Below are 17,216 nucleotides of genomic sequence, written 5' to 3'. Positions count from 1 at the left end.
AAACTTAAAAAGTAAACAAAGAAACTACTAATTTTAAAAAACTGTACAAATTTTAAAATTTAAATGTTGTGCTCTTATGAAAAGTTCTTAATAGCGATTAAAAATATAACTGTGTGTTATTTCAAAAAGAGTGAGGCTTCCCTAAAGGATAATATCACAGGAGAAGCAGAAAGCAGAAAGAATGAGCTGCTAATCTTGTTAATCTGTTAGTACTTTTTGTTTTGTTGTTTTAAAGGAGGCATGAAATACTTGTGAAATATTAAAATAAAATGTGAAAACAATTAACATGTTTTGCACATAAGCAGCTACATTTGGAGGGCAGGTTTAGTACAGATGCAACAACTGCAGAGCAACTAACATCCAAATTAAGATTTCTAAATTATAACTAACGTTAGATCACAACATCTTAGTGTAATACTATATTTAGGTTAGGAAGCCACTAGTAAAAATGTTAACAAGCCATTCAGCGGCTTAGGACATAACTAGACATCTTATGAAGAGACACTGATTGCTATAGATAACAACAGCAAGACATACAGTGCATAACAAAAATAAATGACTGCTCTTTAGAAGCATGCAGACACATGGGGCATAGCAGAAGAAAGGTCTAATGCTGCACTAAGTACAAATTATTTTCTGGTTTGGTTGTCAGAAAACTAAACTGAGATTTTTTTTGGCTTGATCAACTATTTAAAGCTGCCAAGATCTGACCAAGGAATATTTTAGTTTTTAATACAGAAGCATCTTAATATGCATTAACAAAAAGGAAAAGGAAAGAGTTTCTGAGCTCAGCCTTTTCCCATCTGGCATAATATAATCACTTGCCATCCTTTCAAGAACATCAAATAAAGTTTCTGATATTTGATCTCTATAACTTTCTTTTAATGTTGTGATTAACAGCAAATTTTTAGCTGGTGTAGCAGTATGTCTGTATTAACAGCTTAGTTTTTACAAATGTTCTACATTAAAATCTCCTTAATACAAATTATTGTATTTATTGCACAGGAAGATTTTTGTTGTTCAGCTGATGTCATTGTAAGAGAACACTGAACAGATCACAAGTTTCATGCTTCCTAACTTCTAACATGTCTAATTAGGAGATCTGATATATCTAATCACCAAGGGTTCGACGTGCTGCTTTAGTTGCTCGAGATGCTCTAATATGTTCTTCTTTGTGATGATCCCCAAGACAATCCTGAAACAGATCATGTTATGCTAATAACTGTGTGAATCAAATGAAAAAAAACTTCCAATCATAATGAGAAAGGTTTAGAGTAGAGTAAAATGAAAAAAACATGGACTGTAAGAATGCTAATAATGAAGTAGTTAAATGAAGAGTGATTTGAGAATCAGTATCCTTTCACAGAAATTGTTAGCTCATTTTCTACATGGCACAAAAATGCATCTTTCAGCTTAGAGTAATATATTCAAATATTGAAAATGGATGGATGTAAGTTTACCATTATCACATTCATCTGCCTGAATATCCATATATCTAAAAATTATAAAAAATATTGGAACTGAGATTTAATTTAACTTCCTTCTGTCAGCAGTTACTTCTAAGCTTGTATAAACATTGGGAGCTAAAATTTTAGCCTGCCACAGTAGATGACCAAGACTAAAATCAAACTCCGGATTTTAGAAAGTCAAAGAAAGAGTGTGTTTAAGCTACCCAATACAATAAAATAATTCTGAGCTGCAGCCCAGGCATAGTGTGCCTAATTCTCCACTCACATCAATCTTTAATCAGGAGTAGCTCCACTAAATCAATACATTAGCGTAAATCAACGAGTTAAACCTACTCTCTATGTACTTCCCAATAGGCCTTAATTTACTATCACAACTATCAATTAATGCAAACTTCCTAGTCCAAACTGTAACATGTTATTGTTGCACAAACTAGCTTTAATAAAATGGGAGGTTGCCTTTTGAGACCACATTTGATTTACAGATTCTGTTATCAGTTTTGCCATAATTTAGAGTACATTAGCCCTTTCTTTCTACCTGGCAGTTTGCTACTCCCATTACCCGAGGCATCACAAACCAGGTTTAAAATTTGACCAGTAGTGAATACTGAGCTCACAAAGTAACAAGTTTACAAGCTGAAGCAGGAGAACAAAAATGGTTATTGTTACAACGCAGCTGATTAATGAAGCATTCCATATTTTCCACTAATTTATGCTGAAAGTAACTGTTTAAAATTCATAATAGAGTTTGACTTTAATTTTGCGTGGTTAACCTTTCTTTGTAATTAACAACTATACCAAAACAATTATTAGGTTCCTGTATTTGAGCTCTAAGCTGCAGTAGAAGCTACTTATAGTACTGAACAGTGCAACATAAAGATTCCTCAGATAAATTTTAGTATTGCAGATTTCTTTCCCCAAATTGGGTTTCAGGAATGTAATTAGACACATACACGGACTTAAAATTGATAGTGTACGAGTCCCTTGCCCTGAAGTAGAAAGGCTTTTAGGAAGCTATTTAAGTTTCAGAAAAGTTCCCACTATTCTTTCAGTACATGCATGTGTTAAAGAACAAATTTGGAGCAAATGCATTTTAATCATGCTTCCAAGATGGTATCATCTGAATAACTCAATTTAAAAATAAATGTGTTATACTTTAATTCATAGCAGCAGTCCATTTGCCAACAACAAAACAAATAAACAAACCCTCCATCCAAATATTTTAGTTCTCTAGTTTATCCTCCCATAGTCATTCATGCTAAACATGAAATTATTAAGGAATACTCTCCACTTCTTAGGTATCTTGTAAATGTATACTAAAGGGAAAGCATGAGATCGCTACATTTAATTATATTTCATATATTTCACAGAGAAGGTACGTGAAAGCAAAGTGTTCAGTAAATGAGCAGTCCCTCAGAAAGAGGAGCAAGTTTATTTTAGAAAGTAGGCAATTATAACAAGCCTTTAAACAGTGCAAAAGGCAGAGTTTATTAATTATTTATTTAGCTGGTAGATCATGATAGGATGACAAGCCCTCATAGTCCCACTCATATATACACTCTCATTCTTAAAATTATATTTTTAAAGTATGTTTTGAAAATCAAAAAACAAAAGTGGTTCTGGCTTGAACTTTTAGAACTAAGCAATAGCTACCTGGCTCCTAATATGCCAGAACCAAAACTCTGAGGATATTTTAAACCACAGGCTTTTAATTTCCACTGCTGAAACATGTTCTCTTAAGAGTTTGAGAGCCTTTTTTTCCATGCATTTGCAGATGACATATCGACAGCTGAAGCACTGAGCACAGTGTGAACACAAAAATACAAAACTGAAAATCTGGGCCTCCTATTGTGCCTCACAGAAGACTGAATTGTTCTAGACAAATTCTGCCTCTTGCACTGCAACTGAATTAACTGCGTGTGCAGAACTGGGGGCACTGACTGAGAGACTATTTAAAAAATGTGTCTATTAATGCCTGGTATGTCAACACTGTAATTAAAAATCCATGACTGGCCCATGCCAGATGACTGGGGCTTGGGTTAAGTGGCTATCTAATTGCAATGTAGACACTGGGGCTCTGGATGGAGTGCAGGACCCTGCGAGACGGGAGGGTCCCAGAGCTTGTGTTGCAGCCCAAGCGTGAATGTCTACACTGCAATTAAACAGCCCCTTATCCTGAGTCAGCTGGTCTGTCTAATTGCAGCGTAGACATAGGCTTGGGGCGTGGAGAAGAGAAAAACCTGTAATGAAGGTGACAGAGCTCAGACCCTCGGTGGCTTATGGGCGTTGCCTTTATTTGCAGCGCCAGAGGGATCAGTTCTAATCCCACGGAAGCCCTGGTCCTGGGAAATATTCCAAGGCCTGTGTTATGCAGGAAGTCAGACTAGATCATCATAATACTTCCTTTTTCGCCTTAAAATCTGAAAAAATATCCTATAACCATTTTGTATTTTCTTTAAAACAAAGCACACTGGATTTGGATTTATAGTGTTTATGGAACAGAATATAGATATTTTTACATGGATGGAAATGGAGAATTACTTTTTACTTATTGGTTCACAGTAAAAAGAGGAAGATGCTGTAGCTCATTACAAGCTTTCAGTGTAGTAAATTAGGTATTCCCACCCCCTGCCTCATGAGGAAACCAGTGGGAATAAAAGAAAACATCCCATTATCATGCATTTTATACCTGTTACTTCAAAATAGAAAAAATAAGGTTGTATAAAGGTAAAATAAAACAGTTCGATTTTTTTATTTTTTAAAACTATGATTTTGCTCACCACAGCCCAATTTTGACTGGCCGCACGTGGACAATATCAGAACAGGGGTACAGAGAACGGAAGGGGAGGGAAGAGAGATGGAATGAGGTTTCCCCTTGTATTACATGCAATTTTAGTTTTTAAATGGTTATTTGTCAAACTATTTCATTCTGATAGAATTTTTTGTTTCAAAGTTGTTCCTGTTGGAACAGCTGTAGAGAAGTGCAGCTTTTTAACTGGCATTTCCAGTCTCTCACCAGCAACTGAAATTGACCAGAAAAGTTGAACTTCTGGATCAGCTACCGGCTGTCCACTGTTGAGGTCAGACTGCAATGAGGTCATTAAATGTGATAGTCCGGAATCACATAGGAATTAAATTTAAGTTGTCAGCGTGTTACACTAGTCACCAGTATTACATCTGACCAAATGAACAGTGTGTCTGCTGCTGTACTCACCCATTGTGTGTTACAAGGCATTGCCTCAGACCCAGCTTGCGGAAAATATCCACCACTATCTCCATTGGTGTGTGATCTGTCACGGTGAAAGGGCTCATATCAAGAATGCTTCTAAGTTTCAAAGGCCGAGGACTTTCTGCTGGAAGTGATGGAGTATGCTGGGCAAAACAGACTCTGGAACTGCCAACAATACCTTCCTGCTTCTTTCTAGCACTTTCTATAATAAAAAGAGGGGGAAAAAAATCAGGGAGAAAGAAATCATTCTTGGATTTAAAGGCAGACTCCAACTAGATTTCATCCTGTTTACTATTCTGAAGTTTTGTTTTCACAATCAGCTCTTTTCTCTCCAATACATGCACTTCACAGAGACCAGCAGAAGAGACATCAGACTATACAACTTTCAATCACACTCTGCCTTTAATAATATAGTGAATATCTCAAATATGCATGCTGGCATGCAGTGGAACAAATCTTTACCACCATTTGGGCAATATACATGCTATTTAATAATGTTGTAGGCAGTAGACAGCCACTATCTGTGTAGTGCACAGAAACAGATGGGTTTCATAAGAGTGGGAGCACTGTCTCAATAGGGTGCACTCACATTGATTGTCCTATTGTTACCACACCCTTCCGCTGCTGAAGCCAAAGCACATTCCTATGAGGGTGCCATGGAGATTGAATATGACACATGAGGAAAGTTCATTTCAGTATTTCAAGGAACCAACTATTCATATGGAAAGTCACAAAACAACATCAACTGAGCTTCAAATCTGGAGTAGCGAGGGCATATCAAAAGTTTAGAACATCTTCCTTGCCTGTCACTCCCTGAGATAGCTTTTGGAAGCCTAAGGGGACTTAATATACAGTAAGTGCCATTTAAAAAAAGTACACAAATATGACTATGTTATTTCCTACTGCTTGTTTACTACACTGATATATTTGTGCCATACCATGGGAATATTTTTTTTGTGTTTTTTTTTTTTTAAATAGTGGCTGCCGTATACATTGTGTGGGATTTCCCTCAGTACAATAAATAACTTTCATTTAAAATAAAAGGGAGGAGGAGAAGATCTGATGTGGAAGAAGCACATCTGACCACTGCACTGAAGAAACTGCACTCGAGGTAACACTGCCAAGGTTTGTCATGTAATGTTGGGTATAACAGGTGTAACCCCTTTGGGGCTTTAGAGAGCATGTCCCCTTTAAATATTTTTCCAGAGGGAGGAAGTGCTGATTGTTCCAGAAGGAGGAAGTGCTATTGGTGGGAGGCGGGGGCAGAGCAACAGGGTGTGTGTGTCTGGCGCTTCAGACAGAAGGGCTGCAGCAAGCAGGCCCTCGCAGAGGGAAGCAGCCAAGAACCTTCCGAAGCCTGATAGGGACAGAGCAGCTGATCGGGGCTGAACCCAGTATCACTGTTGCCCAGAACTGCATAGGGCTGTGAATACTGGGGCTTGTGACTTTGAACTTGGAATGGAGGAAGGCTGTTAGCTAGTTAAGCAGGGAGGTTGTTGCTGTGTGGGTTTTCAGAGAGTGGCAGAAGAGGGCACTGGAGGGGTTTGTTGGGGGAAGTTTACTGGTGCCAAAGACGACCAGGAGCACCCAAGACTCACCATGGGACTGGAACTTTGCCAAGGATTCCTGAACTCGGTGTCTGCCCTTTCAGACTGTGGTGCCACTGGGCCTGTGGGGCCTTGAGTTGAATGCAACCCTATTTTATGGCTCCCTTTACATTTCCCCCTGTTTTTCTCCTTTCATCCCTCTATAAATAAATATTTCCCTTTCCTATATTCATTGTACTCTTCCGGTTTATGTGTGCTCACTCTGGGGGGTATGGAACAGGTGCCCCTAGGGTGGAAGGTACTTTCCCTGCATTCCTGCACGTGCCTTCTCTTAGCCAGAGCTGCCTGCAGAGCAGACTCCATCTTGGCAACGAGGGCACTAAATTTACACATGTTAAAACTGATCAAATGTTCTCTATTTGTTTCTATGAATCTCTGTAATTTGCTTATTTGTGCCAGATCTTCCATTTTCAGTCTTCCCTCATTTTTGGACATAAGCTTCCCTACTCCCATCATTTCCCAGAGTGGTTCTTTTGATATACAAATTTAAGGATGATTAATTTCCACTGTGTAATTTAGGTGGTAAAATGAATCTTGCCTGAAAAAAAGATTCTTATAAAGATAAATCTCTTTGCCCGTAATCTAGTATTAGGTACTCCAAACGAAAATGAAAGACAACATAGTTTGAAATTAAACTATTTTGACTTTCATTTACATTTTGAGGTACCTACTCCTAGATTACCAGCATCTTGATAAGAATCATGTATATTATATATAGAATTTGTATTCTGCCCCCTGCACAGGTGAATTTCACTTAAAGTGAACAAGTTGAAAAAATGGTTTAAAATAACTTATTTTCCTCTAGTCTTTCAGTTATAGGGAATATTAGGCGTTGACTATAATAAAATAATAATAATAATAGGTACAACATTTTCCGGCGTAAGTGTTGTGTCTCTTTAAATGAATAATTTTGCTATGTTCCAATTTATGGCATGTACATTCCAAAATACAACACATTAAATCACCGTATTTAAGAGGGTTCAAGCAGACTGTGGTGTTCTGACATGAAACGGACTAGAAAAATCAATTACAGTATTAGACATTTACTAACAGTACACAGTTTCTTACAGTTTATTGTAAGAAAACCACCTGTTTGACATGGCTGTAATGCCAAATCTGGTCTAACCTTTGTAACTTTTGACTCAAAATTCATAAAACAGCCCAAGGGTTTATAGCAATGTATAACATTTTATATTAAAGTTTGAAGTCAGATTCAGGTGGCCACAGAGGGGTGACTCAGGCAATATTTCCCTGACAACTCTGCAGTATGAAAGTGATAATAATGAGGCCGTGATGAAGCAGAGAAACTGCCAGCCGGCACAGCAAGGGTTGAAGAAAGCCTTGGACCCAGTTAGCCCCGCCCCACTATACCTGCAGCCAATGCCAGGCCTGAGGGGATAAAAGAAAGAAGCCTGGCTCAGTTGGGGGCTGACTGGTGAAGTGGCAGGAGCTAGCTATCTCCCTGCCTGAAGGGATGGAGCACTGGTTTCCTGGCCAAGGGAGACTGCACAGGAATCCCCAGTACGGGAAGTAACTGACTGAGTGAACCTCAGAGATAATTGTGGGGCTCGCCCTCACTACCTTGCGGCTGCTCCACCAAAGGAGCCTGGGACCACAGCAAGGTACCATCCGGACCCCAGAGGGAATCCTGGGAGATGCAAGCCGCCCAGTAGACAGACTAGAGAGGCCACACCCCAAACTGAACAGACTTGTAGGAAGTAGCCCAGGGGAGAGGATTCTGACTCCCTTCCAGGAGAGACACCAACCCCGCTGTTCAAGGGCTGAAATACACAGGGCCCTCCCTGGGCTGGGACCTGGGGTGGCGGTGGGAGAAGGTTCCCTGCCCCACACCCCAGCCTTAAAGACTGAGGCCATTCAGCCAGCAGAGGGCTGAGAGCCAGGCTCTCTCACCACTAGGTCCCCCAGCCACCCAAGCCCCTGTTACAGGGGTACTGAAGACACAAGTTATAACAGTTTCATTTCAGATGAGGCAGTATTGGCACAAAGCCACAAAAACTATGGGATTGGCAATGAATGACATCTTTCTTCCATCCATAGTACTATATTGCACAATTGGGTCCACTGTTTCATAATTTCTTCTGAAGCATCCAGCACTGGCCACTGCTGAAGATAGAGTATTGTACTAGATGGTTTACTGGTCTGTCCCAGTGTGGCAACTCCCATGGTTTTTATGGAAGTGTGCCATGTTTCAGAACCTATTATTGCAAGACACCACTGTAAAAATAAGTTCTAAGCATCCTGATCAAGGTGATGGGAGAGGAATAAACAGCCTATGCTACATATCTGGACTATAAAACACATGAAACATTCAGGTACAAAATTAAGACATACATACTAAATTCTGTTTTAAAGTATTAATGCACTTGAGTGAGAACATATGATTTGTAAAATACAGAATTGTAAAATAATTACCTATTGCAATGGTTAAGTCTCTCCTTAAAGCAAATCCCACTAGTCTCTGAGACTCTTTTGACATTATAACAGGGAAACCATTATAGCTGGTTTCATTGATCAGGTTTTCTATATCTTCCACAGTCATGTTATCTTGTGTCAGCACTGCCAAGGGTGGATCACTTCTTCGAGGTCTCATAACGTCAGCAGCCAGTGTTGTGTGAGTGAATTCTTCTTTAGCATCCAAGAAAGGATAGCCATTCAGCCGGATGTGCGCTTCATAGATGCCTTCCCTACCAAAGGCATCACCCACCCACTTACTGGTCATTACTGCAGCCATGAGAGGTACAATGTACTCCAGCCCACCTGTGAGCTCAAATACAATGACCACTAGGGAGACCGTCATCCTTGTCACACCACCTGCAAGAAAAAATAAGCCTATCAGCATGTTAGTATGAGAGAATATCCCAGCTAAGGAATTTCCTGATCTCCTGTCAACTGCCAAGTACCAACCTGTCAATAAAGACATCTACAAATGATTAGTCTGTGAATAGCACTAGGCATAGCGATCAATGCATGCTAAATCTCTAGAAGTAACTGAGGACATTTGAGAGACCCCTGAAAAACTGAATATATATTGTCCTAAGAGAGAAAACACATGCCTGATTTTGTCACATAAATTAACTAACAACCCAATACCTTAAAATAATCCTTATAATGGTGGATTTATTTTTGCCAAGACACTTTACTGAGATTTTTAAAGAAAATAATTAAGGAGAAGGTTAAGGAAGCCCACAAAGTTCAACATCTGGCAAACACACTAAAACTGTTTGTAAAGGCAACCCCTGGGAAGCAATACAAGAGCTACACATTTAAAGGGATTACTAACTGAATTTTTTTTTTCCAAATGAAAACTCTAGAGAGAGCCCTGAACTGACTAAAATTACCTCCTCTCTGAACAACTGGAAAAGATGCAGTAAATACCAATTTTTCCTCTCTTGTAAATCATGAGGGTCCTGCTGGATAACAGCATCAACAGTGTATAAGTTTATGAGAACATCTGAAATATTCCCTTCCACCTAAAAATTAACTGATAAGATTTTTGCTTCCGCAACCTTGTGGTAGCTAATATATCTTCATTTGATAGAACATATTCAGAAAGAACTGGAATTATATCAGATTCTTTCTACAGTTACAAGTAAAGAGGGTAAAATTAAATTTTGGATTTTTTAAAATAAGATTATGATGAGGTTGTTGTCAGCCTGTCAGTTTTGTCCCACCCTGCTCATCCCATTATTTACTGGTATTTTTTTGTTTGTTTTTTTTTGTTTTTTTTTTTAAAGAAACTGTACAAATGGCTTTTCAAAAGTTTAATTAAAGTCAATTTGTTCAAAGTGTGTACTTATTTTGGGTGCCCAATTCGAGGTACCATCAAAGGGCCTTATTTTCAGAAGGTGGTTGATCAGCATTTTCTGAAAATGAGCTCCTTAATAGCATCTCAAGTTGGACCCTTCAAATCACTAGACCCTCTTGAAACTCTTTGCCTACATTATTATGTATTCTTAAGAAAACATTTTAGCAACACGTATGGAAACAGCAGCAGGTACAAATCAAATACTTCTAAATAATTCCAACACCTCTTAATTTACAAACCCTTAACTATGGGGAAAATTACATATCATATGTTTCAAAGAAGCTTTCCATTCTGACTACGGGCTCAGTAACATCTCAATACCCCCCCAAAAAAGTGGACTGCAGTAATTAAAAAGTCTTATATTTCATAGCATATAATTTATATATTGAAAGCGATTTAAACTTTGCATTTAAGTCCAAATCAGACTGCATAGAGTTACAAAGGGATCTCACAAAACTGAGTAACAAAATTCCAGATGAAATTCCATGTTGATAAATGCCAAGTAATGCCTGTGGGAAAGCATAATTCCAATTATACGTACAACATGATGAAGTGAAAGCTGTTGCCACTCAAGAAAGAGATCTTGGAGTCACTGTGGATAGTTCTCTGAAAACATCCACTCAGTGTGCAAAGGCAGTCAAAAAAAGTGAACAGAATGTTAGGGATTGATAATAAGATAGAAAATATTATAGTGCCACTATATAAATCCACGGTATGGCCACACCTTGAATACTGCTTGCAATTATGGTCACTCCATTTCAAAAAAAGATATATTAGAATTGAAAAAGGTTAAGACAATGGCAACAAAAACAGGGGTATGAAACAGCTTCCATATGAATAGAGATTACTAGAACTGGGACTGTTCAGTTCAGAAAAGAGACGACTAAGTGAAGATATGACAGAGGTCTGTAAAATCATGAATGGTGCAGAGAAAGTGAATACGGAGCGTTATTTACCCCTTCAAACAACACAAGAACCAGGGGTCACCCAATGAAATTAATAGGCAGCTGCAAATGCTTTTTCACACAATGCACAATCAACAGGGTCATGATTCAGGTTCAGTAAGGGCTTTAATCTCTGAGACTTGCCTTGCTGAAGTGATAGCCACAAGGAAAGCAACCTTCCACAGCAGATGCAAAAGAGAACAGGAGGCTAGAGGCTCAAAGGGAGGTCCAGTGGGCCTTGAGAGGTCTAAGTTGAGGTATCATTGGGGCACTGGGTCCTGGACCGGTGGAAAAAGTCTTTCAAGACCCTTAAGAAACCTGATAGTTATTTCATGTGAGAATACCGACCTGCCCTGGACGCAGGGATGGAAGGCCATAATGGCTGCCAGGTGCACCTTGATTGAGGAGAAGGCAAGGCCTTGATGTTTTAAGTGAAGCAGGTAGTCCAGAATGGACTGCAGAGAAGACTGGGTCAAGGAGATCCTCCTTGTCCCTGTAGAGCCTCCAGATGCCGGGCACCTCTGTCACTACCCGGGTGGTTGGTGGGTCCCTAAGATTGCTGGATAGCCTAGCCAGCAATGCAGGTGCCTAGCTGATCTGGAGACGTGCTGCCCCGCATGGGCCTATGCTCCTCCCCTGACTTTCCCTTTCCAGGCCCTTAAGAAACCTGATGATTTGGGGAGCACCCTCTCCTGGTGTGCTTTCTCTGCTTTTTAGCAGATACTGGGGACAGGGACAGGTGTCGGGGGCCAGTGCTGGTGGTGCACTTTGCACCAATGCCACGGTGCTGGGTGCAGAGTCTGATCTCAGTGGCTCGGAGGGCGGCGTGAGGGCCGACTCCATGAGTCTTACATCCCTCTCCTTTTTAGTTCGTGGCTTGAAGCTTTTGCAGATGTGACACTTATTGCTAACGCAGGTTTCCCTAAAACACTTCAACAGCTTTGATGAGGGTCGCTGACAGGTATAGGCTTTTTGCAGTGATCACAAGGCTTGAAGCCCAGGGACCGGGGCATGCCCCACCCCTGGCTAAATCCCTGAGGGGACTATCTAACTTTTCTACAGTACTGTTAAGCTAACTATTAAGAGAACAATGAAATCTAAGAATTACTTACACAATGAGCAATAAGAAAAAAACCCAAAACACTGGGTAGAGAATGCTTGCCGAAGCAAGGTGGTGTTCCAGCACCATCACCAGTGGTAACAAGAAACTGAGGGAAGGGGGAAGCTGGCAGCACCCCTTATACCAGCCTATATGTGTGCCACTCCAGAGAGGGCCAGAGCTGGTCCCCTACGGATACCACTAAGGGAAAAACTTCCAGCACTAGTGCATGTGGCAAGCACATACACCTAACATGGAATAGGCATGAGCAAGCACTCAAAAGAAGAACTAGAGAAGTTCATGGAGGATAGGTCTACCCATGGCTATTAGCCAAGATGGTCAGGGATGCAACCCATGCTCTGGGTGTCCCTAAGCTTCTGACTACCAGATGCTGGGGCAGGACATAGGATGGATCGATTGATGATTGCCCTTTTCTGTTCATTTCCTTTGAAGCATTTGGCGTTGGCCACCGTCGGAAGACACAATGCTGGGCTAGATGAACCATTGGTCTGACCCAATATGGCTGTTCTTATGTTCTTTTTTAGTATTCAGCTCATAATGATTTCCTTTAAATATATGCATAGTTTCCTATTAATATAAAACAGTTCTCTGTAAGAAGCTTCTCTAATATTGTACTTGGGCTTTAGTAAGTACAACTTTTTTCCTTCACCCCTAAACTTATCTAGTTCAATAACAGAAAAGAAATCAGGCTCTTATTTGTTGTGTTACAATTTAGTTACCTAAGCATGCAGCAGCACCAACCATGGCATATAGCCCTGGCGTGATACAGTCAGCTCCAACTTCACACCACTCCTTGAAGATAAACCAGTCATGGTGATAATAAGCCAACTGCTCCACTGCAATTCCCACAATCCTTCCTGCTATTGCTCCAATTGCCATACTAGGTATGAACAAACCTGATGGAACCTACAACAGAAACAAAAGAACTGCTAGTGGTAAAGAATTAAAATACATGGGACCTGTTAAAGTCTTATTATTGAAGAGCTACTTCACACAAGGCGAGCACATGGAAAAAGAACTTATATATGTTCAGAAAAGTAAAGTTGACCAGAAGTTTGAAAATGAAACAGACAGAAACACTCCAGTTGCCACCTACGAGGTAGTTGATACATGAACTCCCATTGTAAAGCTAGTAGAATTTAACACAAAAAGATACTGACCCCTCAATTATATGAGTATTTGGGTATGTTTATCTTTCCTTTACATTTTATGTATTTTTAATTTAAGGCTCAATCTGTCATTAAGGTAGAACCATGAACTTGGTTCTCCAGGCAAACATCACAGTCCATCCCCTACATGTGCCCAAATCACAGCTGTTTAACCAATACTGAGAGATCTCCATTACTTTCATACATTGTATTAGCTCAAGTTCCCAAGAGCCAATATCCACAACTCGAACAGGCTTCATGCATGAAACATCCAGCTCCCCAATTCCCTTCCCGATTCAGTGGATGCTTAACATGTATCTTTTTTTAAATAGTTTTTTTTTTTTAATACAGGGATCAAACGCCCCTTAAAATCCTTGGCAAATTCTTACTAAATACCAAAAAAATCAAAGAAGGCCATCCTTATTAGTAACAGGTCAGGTAAGCCATATACATGGCTGGACCTCCATGTCCACACTGACAGTTACAGTCACAACCTATTGTGATTTTTGTTACTTTCTTCATTTAAGCTCCAATTTTCCTATTTGTCACCAGGACCCAGAGACGCAGCTTTATCTGGCACTGTGTGATTCATAAAAGAAGCATAGAAAAACCTTACTTATGCCAGCAGCATTAAGAACTGTCACGATTCAGCAGTGTAACTGCTGCTGTTCATCTTTTCTCCTCTCGGAGGAGCAAATGTTCTCTCTGAAAAAACATACTTGTGTCTAAATGTCTCATTAAACTCTGGAAATGCACTGCCACTGCTCTTTAAGGCAGTCAGCAATGCTGGAAATGTTACACATACTGGCTAAACTACAAATCTTACTATACATATATCCCTCCCTTCTTGGCTAAAATATAATATATTCATTTAATTGAACCCTCCTAATGCGCTGGGGTCTATCTGACTCCAAAGCACACAAAAGTGTAAATTACAAATTTTTGTGCCAAACCTGTACATTATGTACAAATGTGCCTCTTTGTACATTAAGTAGTCTCAAAGATAGTTAAGTTGAGTTGATACTCAAGACAGTTAAGTCTCAGGCAGACTGCAAAGAGCTACAAAAGGATCTCTCAAAACTGGTGACTGGGCAACAATATGGCAGATTAAATTAAATGTTGATAAATGAAAAGTAACACACATTGGAAAACATAATCCCAACTATACATATAAAATGATGGGGTCTAATTTAGCTGTTACCACTCAAGAAAGATCTTGGAGTCATTGTGGATAGTTCTTTGAAAACATCCACTCAATGTGCAACGACAGTCAAAAAAGCAAACAGAATATTGGGAATCATTAAAAAAGGGATAGATAATAAGACAGAAAATATCATATTGCTTCTGTATAAATCCATGGTACACCCACATCTTGAATACTGCGTGTATATGTGGTCACCCCATCTCAAAAAAGATGTATTGGAATTGGAAAAGGTTCAGAAAAGGGCAACAAAAATGATTCAGAGTAGGAAATGGCTGCCATATGAGGAGAGATTAATAAAATGGGACTTTTCAGCTTGGAAAAGAGACAACTAAGGGGGGATATGATAGAAGTCTATAAAATCATGTATGGTGTGGAGAAAGTAAATAAGAAGTGTTATTTACTCCTTCTCATAGCACAAGAACTAGGGGTCACCAAATGAAATTAATAGGCAGCAGATTTAAAACAAACAAAAGGAAGTATTTTTGCACACAACGCAGAGTCAACCTGTGGAACTCCTTGCCAGAGGACGTTGTGAAGGCCAAAACTATAACAAGGTTCAAAAAAGAACTAGATAAATTCATGGAGGGTAGGTCAATCAATGGCTATTAGCCAGGATGGACAGGGATGGTGTTCCTAGCCTCTGTTTGCCAGAAGCTGGAAATGGGTGACAAGGAATGGATCACTTGATGTTCTGTTCATTCCCTCTGGGGCACCTGGCATTGGCCACTGTCAGAAGACAGGATACTGAGGTAGATAGACCTTCGTTCTGACCCAGTATGGCTGTTCTTATGTTCAAACTAGGATGAGGTCAATCTTTCCCCAGTGGTTTTATCATGCCACTGGTTGTGGTTTTTGTGTAGCAGAAGAGTCACTAAAAAGGTAATGGGGTCACAGTTAGACCCCTCAATGTTACTCAATGAAGAAAATGAAAGGTACTTCTCTTCCAAGATAGGGTCTCTTGGACGCCAAACACGTACAAAAAAATTAAATAAAAAACATGATGGGCAAACCACCACTGCTTCTTTCTTTAAGTATTCTCATATTATGATGCAAACAACCTGATATTGACTGGCTAAAGGAGAGAAGATATTTCATATGGTTTTAATCAGGCCACAGCTTTATTATTAGATGTGTGGGACTAGCCAACAGATAGAAGTGTACATCACAGGTAACTCCATGTTCATTCAAAATGTACCTAGGGGCTGGGATCTTACCATCACCCCTCTCTAGCAAGGGTTAAGGTGGACTATAAGGAAGGGGGGTTGGCTCGCTGCTATGCCAGTCGAGGAGCCCCAAGCCTCCCCAACCCCCATTCCACTCCTTTAACAAACATCTCCTTTTTAAGTCCTTCACCAAGCCATTTATCTAGTCACTGTATCCCTTCCCCATGGAGTACCTGCACTGGACATCCACCCCACGCTTACATCATGAGTTGTGACATCATAGCTTAACTTCCTTCCCTATTCATCATAGCAAAGCCCCCTCTGAGAAGAAGGCGGGGGGGGGGGCAAAACCACTCTACCTTGGCCAATCTGGTGGGCAGGGAAAAATTCGTTCTCAGTCCCTATAGAAAGGAAAGACTAGTGTGATGCCAACAATGGGTCCTGACTAAACCTGGCAATTTGCCACCTCAAGGGGAGGGAGGGTTGGTCCTATTTCGCCTGGTCTGAGGAAAAGAGGCTTCTCCTGCTAGGCTTGACCCTTTTCAACTCCCCATCCCTTCTGGTCCCTGGGGATGAGTCAGCATTGCCATGCTGACCCACACCCCCTTTTGCAGCAGCCTCTGAGACTCTCTTCCCACACTGCCCATAAGGCACTACTGCCCTTCCCTGGAAAGTTGCACTGCACGAGCACATTGCATGTCTGAATGCAGGCATCTGGAGCTTGTTGAATCCCCCATGTCATAATAAATCTTTGAGTAAAAGATGGATGTTTCTCAGTGATCTAGATACAGAAATGGTGAAACCACTAGTGCAGGAAAGAAACACTGCAGTCTTGCCTCAGGCCTGTAGGGAAGCAGCATCTAGTGTGCCGGATATTGATCCGGAGCCTATGAAAGTAGAACTCCTCAGAACGAGAAAAACACATAAAAAAAGTGTGAAGTCTAAACACTTTGTACATTCAGAACATAGATCACCTATTTCCTCCCTTTGTTCCAAGTAGTAGGCCATTTACTGCCACTTTGCTGCATCTGTGCCTTTCACTTTGTTATTGTTGCCCTGTTTCTATCTATTTTCATTGTAGAAACCTAAGGTCAGTTAGACCCCAACACAAGCACTATGTAGTGTGCTTCTGAATCTAGGAAAATTTTAACTTGTTCATAGTTTTAGAGTTCACTGGTGACAAAGTCAGTTTAAAATGCATTCAATGTGTTTTTTCCCCCAATTCTGACATACTCCAAAAACAGATAGGTGATTTTTGGTCCAATACAAGGTTTAAAAGAAATAAGTAACATGACTCGTATGTAACAAAACGTATCACTTGATTTTTTACCATGGCATTCTGAGAGCTCTGTGTATCATACGATTGCACAGCCATTAACTTCGCTGTGAAACCTAATTCCTGCTACAGAACTGTGCCTTAGAAATGTATTTATTTTTTCATTATTATTTGTCATTATTATTTACATTTCCAACATTTATAGTTGCAAATATAACTTTTGAAAATGTAAA

The 17,216-nt window shown here is 40.0% G+C and overlaps 1 protein-coding gene across 4 annotated transcripts in view; it reads right to left on the bottom strand.

Moving 5' to 3' along the window:
• Positions 1-17,216, bottom strand: part of CLCN3 (chloride voltage-gated channel 3) — a 131,617-nt gene that overhangs the window by 3,796 nt on the left and 110,605 nt on the right. For 2 of the 4 annotated variants that reach the window (XM_084625391.1, XM_084625392.1), the window contains 4 exons: positions 12,912-13,098; positions 8,736-9,134; positions 4,681-4,897; positions 1,120-1,195 (listed from right to left, as the gene is read on the bottom strand). In XM_084625391.1, the coding sequence (XP_084481517.1) occupies positions 1,120-1,195; positions 4,681-4,897; positions 8,736-9,134; positions 12,912-13,098 (879 nt within the window). The remainder of the gene's footprint in view (positions 1-1,119; positions 1,196-4,680; positions 4,898-8,735; positions 9,135-12,911; positions 13,099-17,216) is intronic. The other 2 variants (XM_084625393.1, XM_084625394.1) reach the window with 1 other exon arrangement.

This window comes from Lepidochelys olivacea, assembly GCF_965140295.1.
Source record: "Lepidochelys olivacea isolate rLepOli2 genome assembly, chromosome: 4".
NCBI classification, from domain to species: domain Eukaryota; kingdom Metazoa; phylum Chordata; order Testudines; family Cheloniidae; genus Lepidochelys; species Lepidochelys olivacea.
The sequence above is the reverse complement of the archived record's forward strand: the minus strand, read 5'-3'. Positions and strand labels throughout refer to the sequence as shown.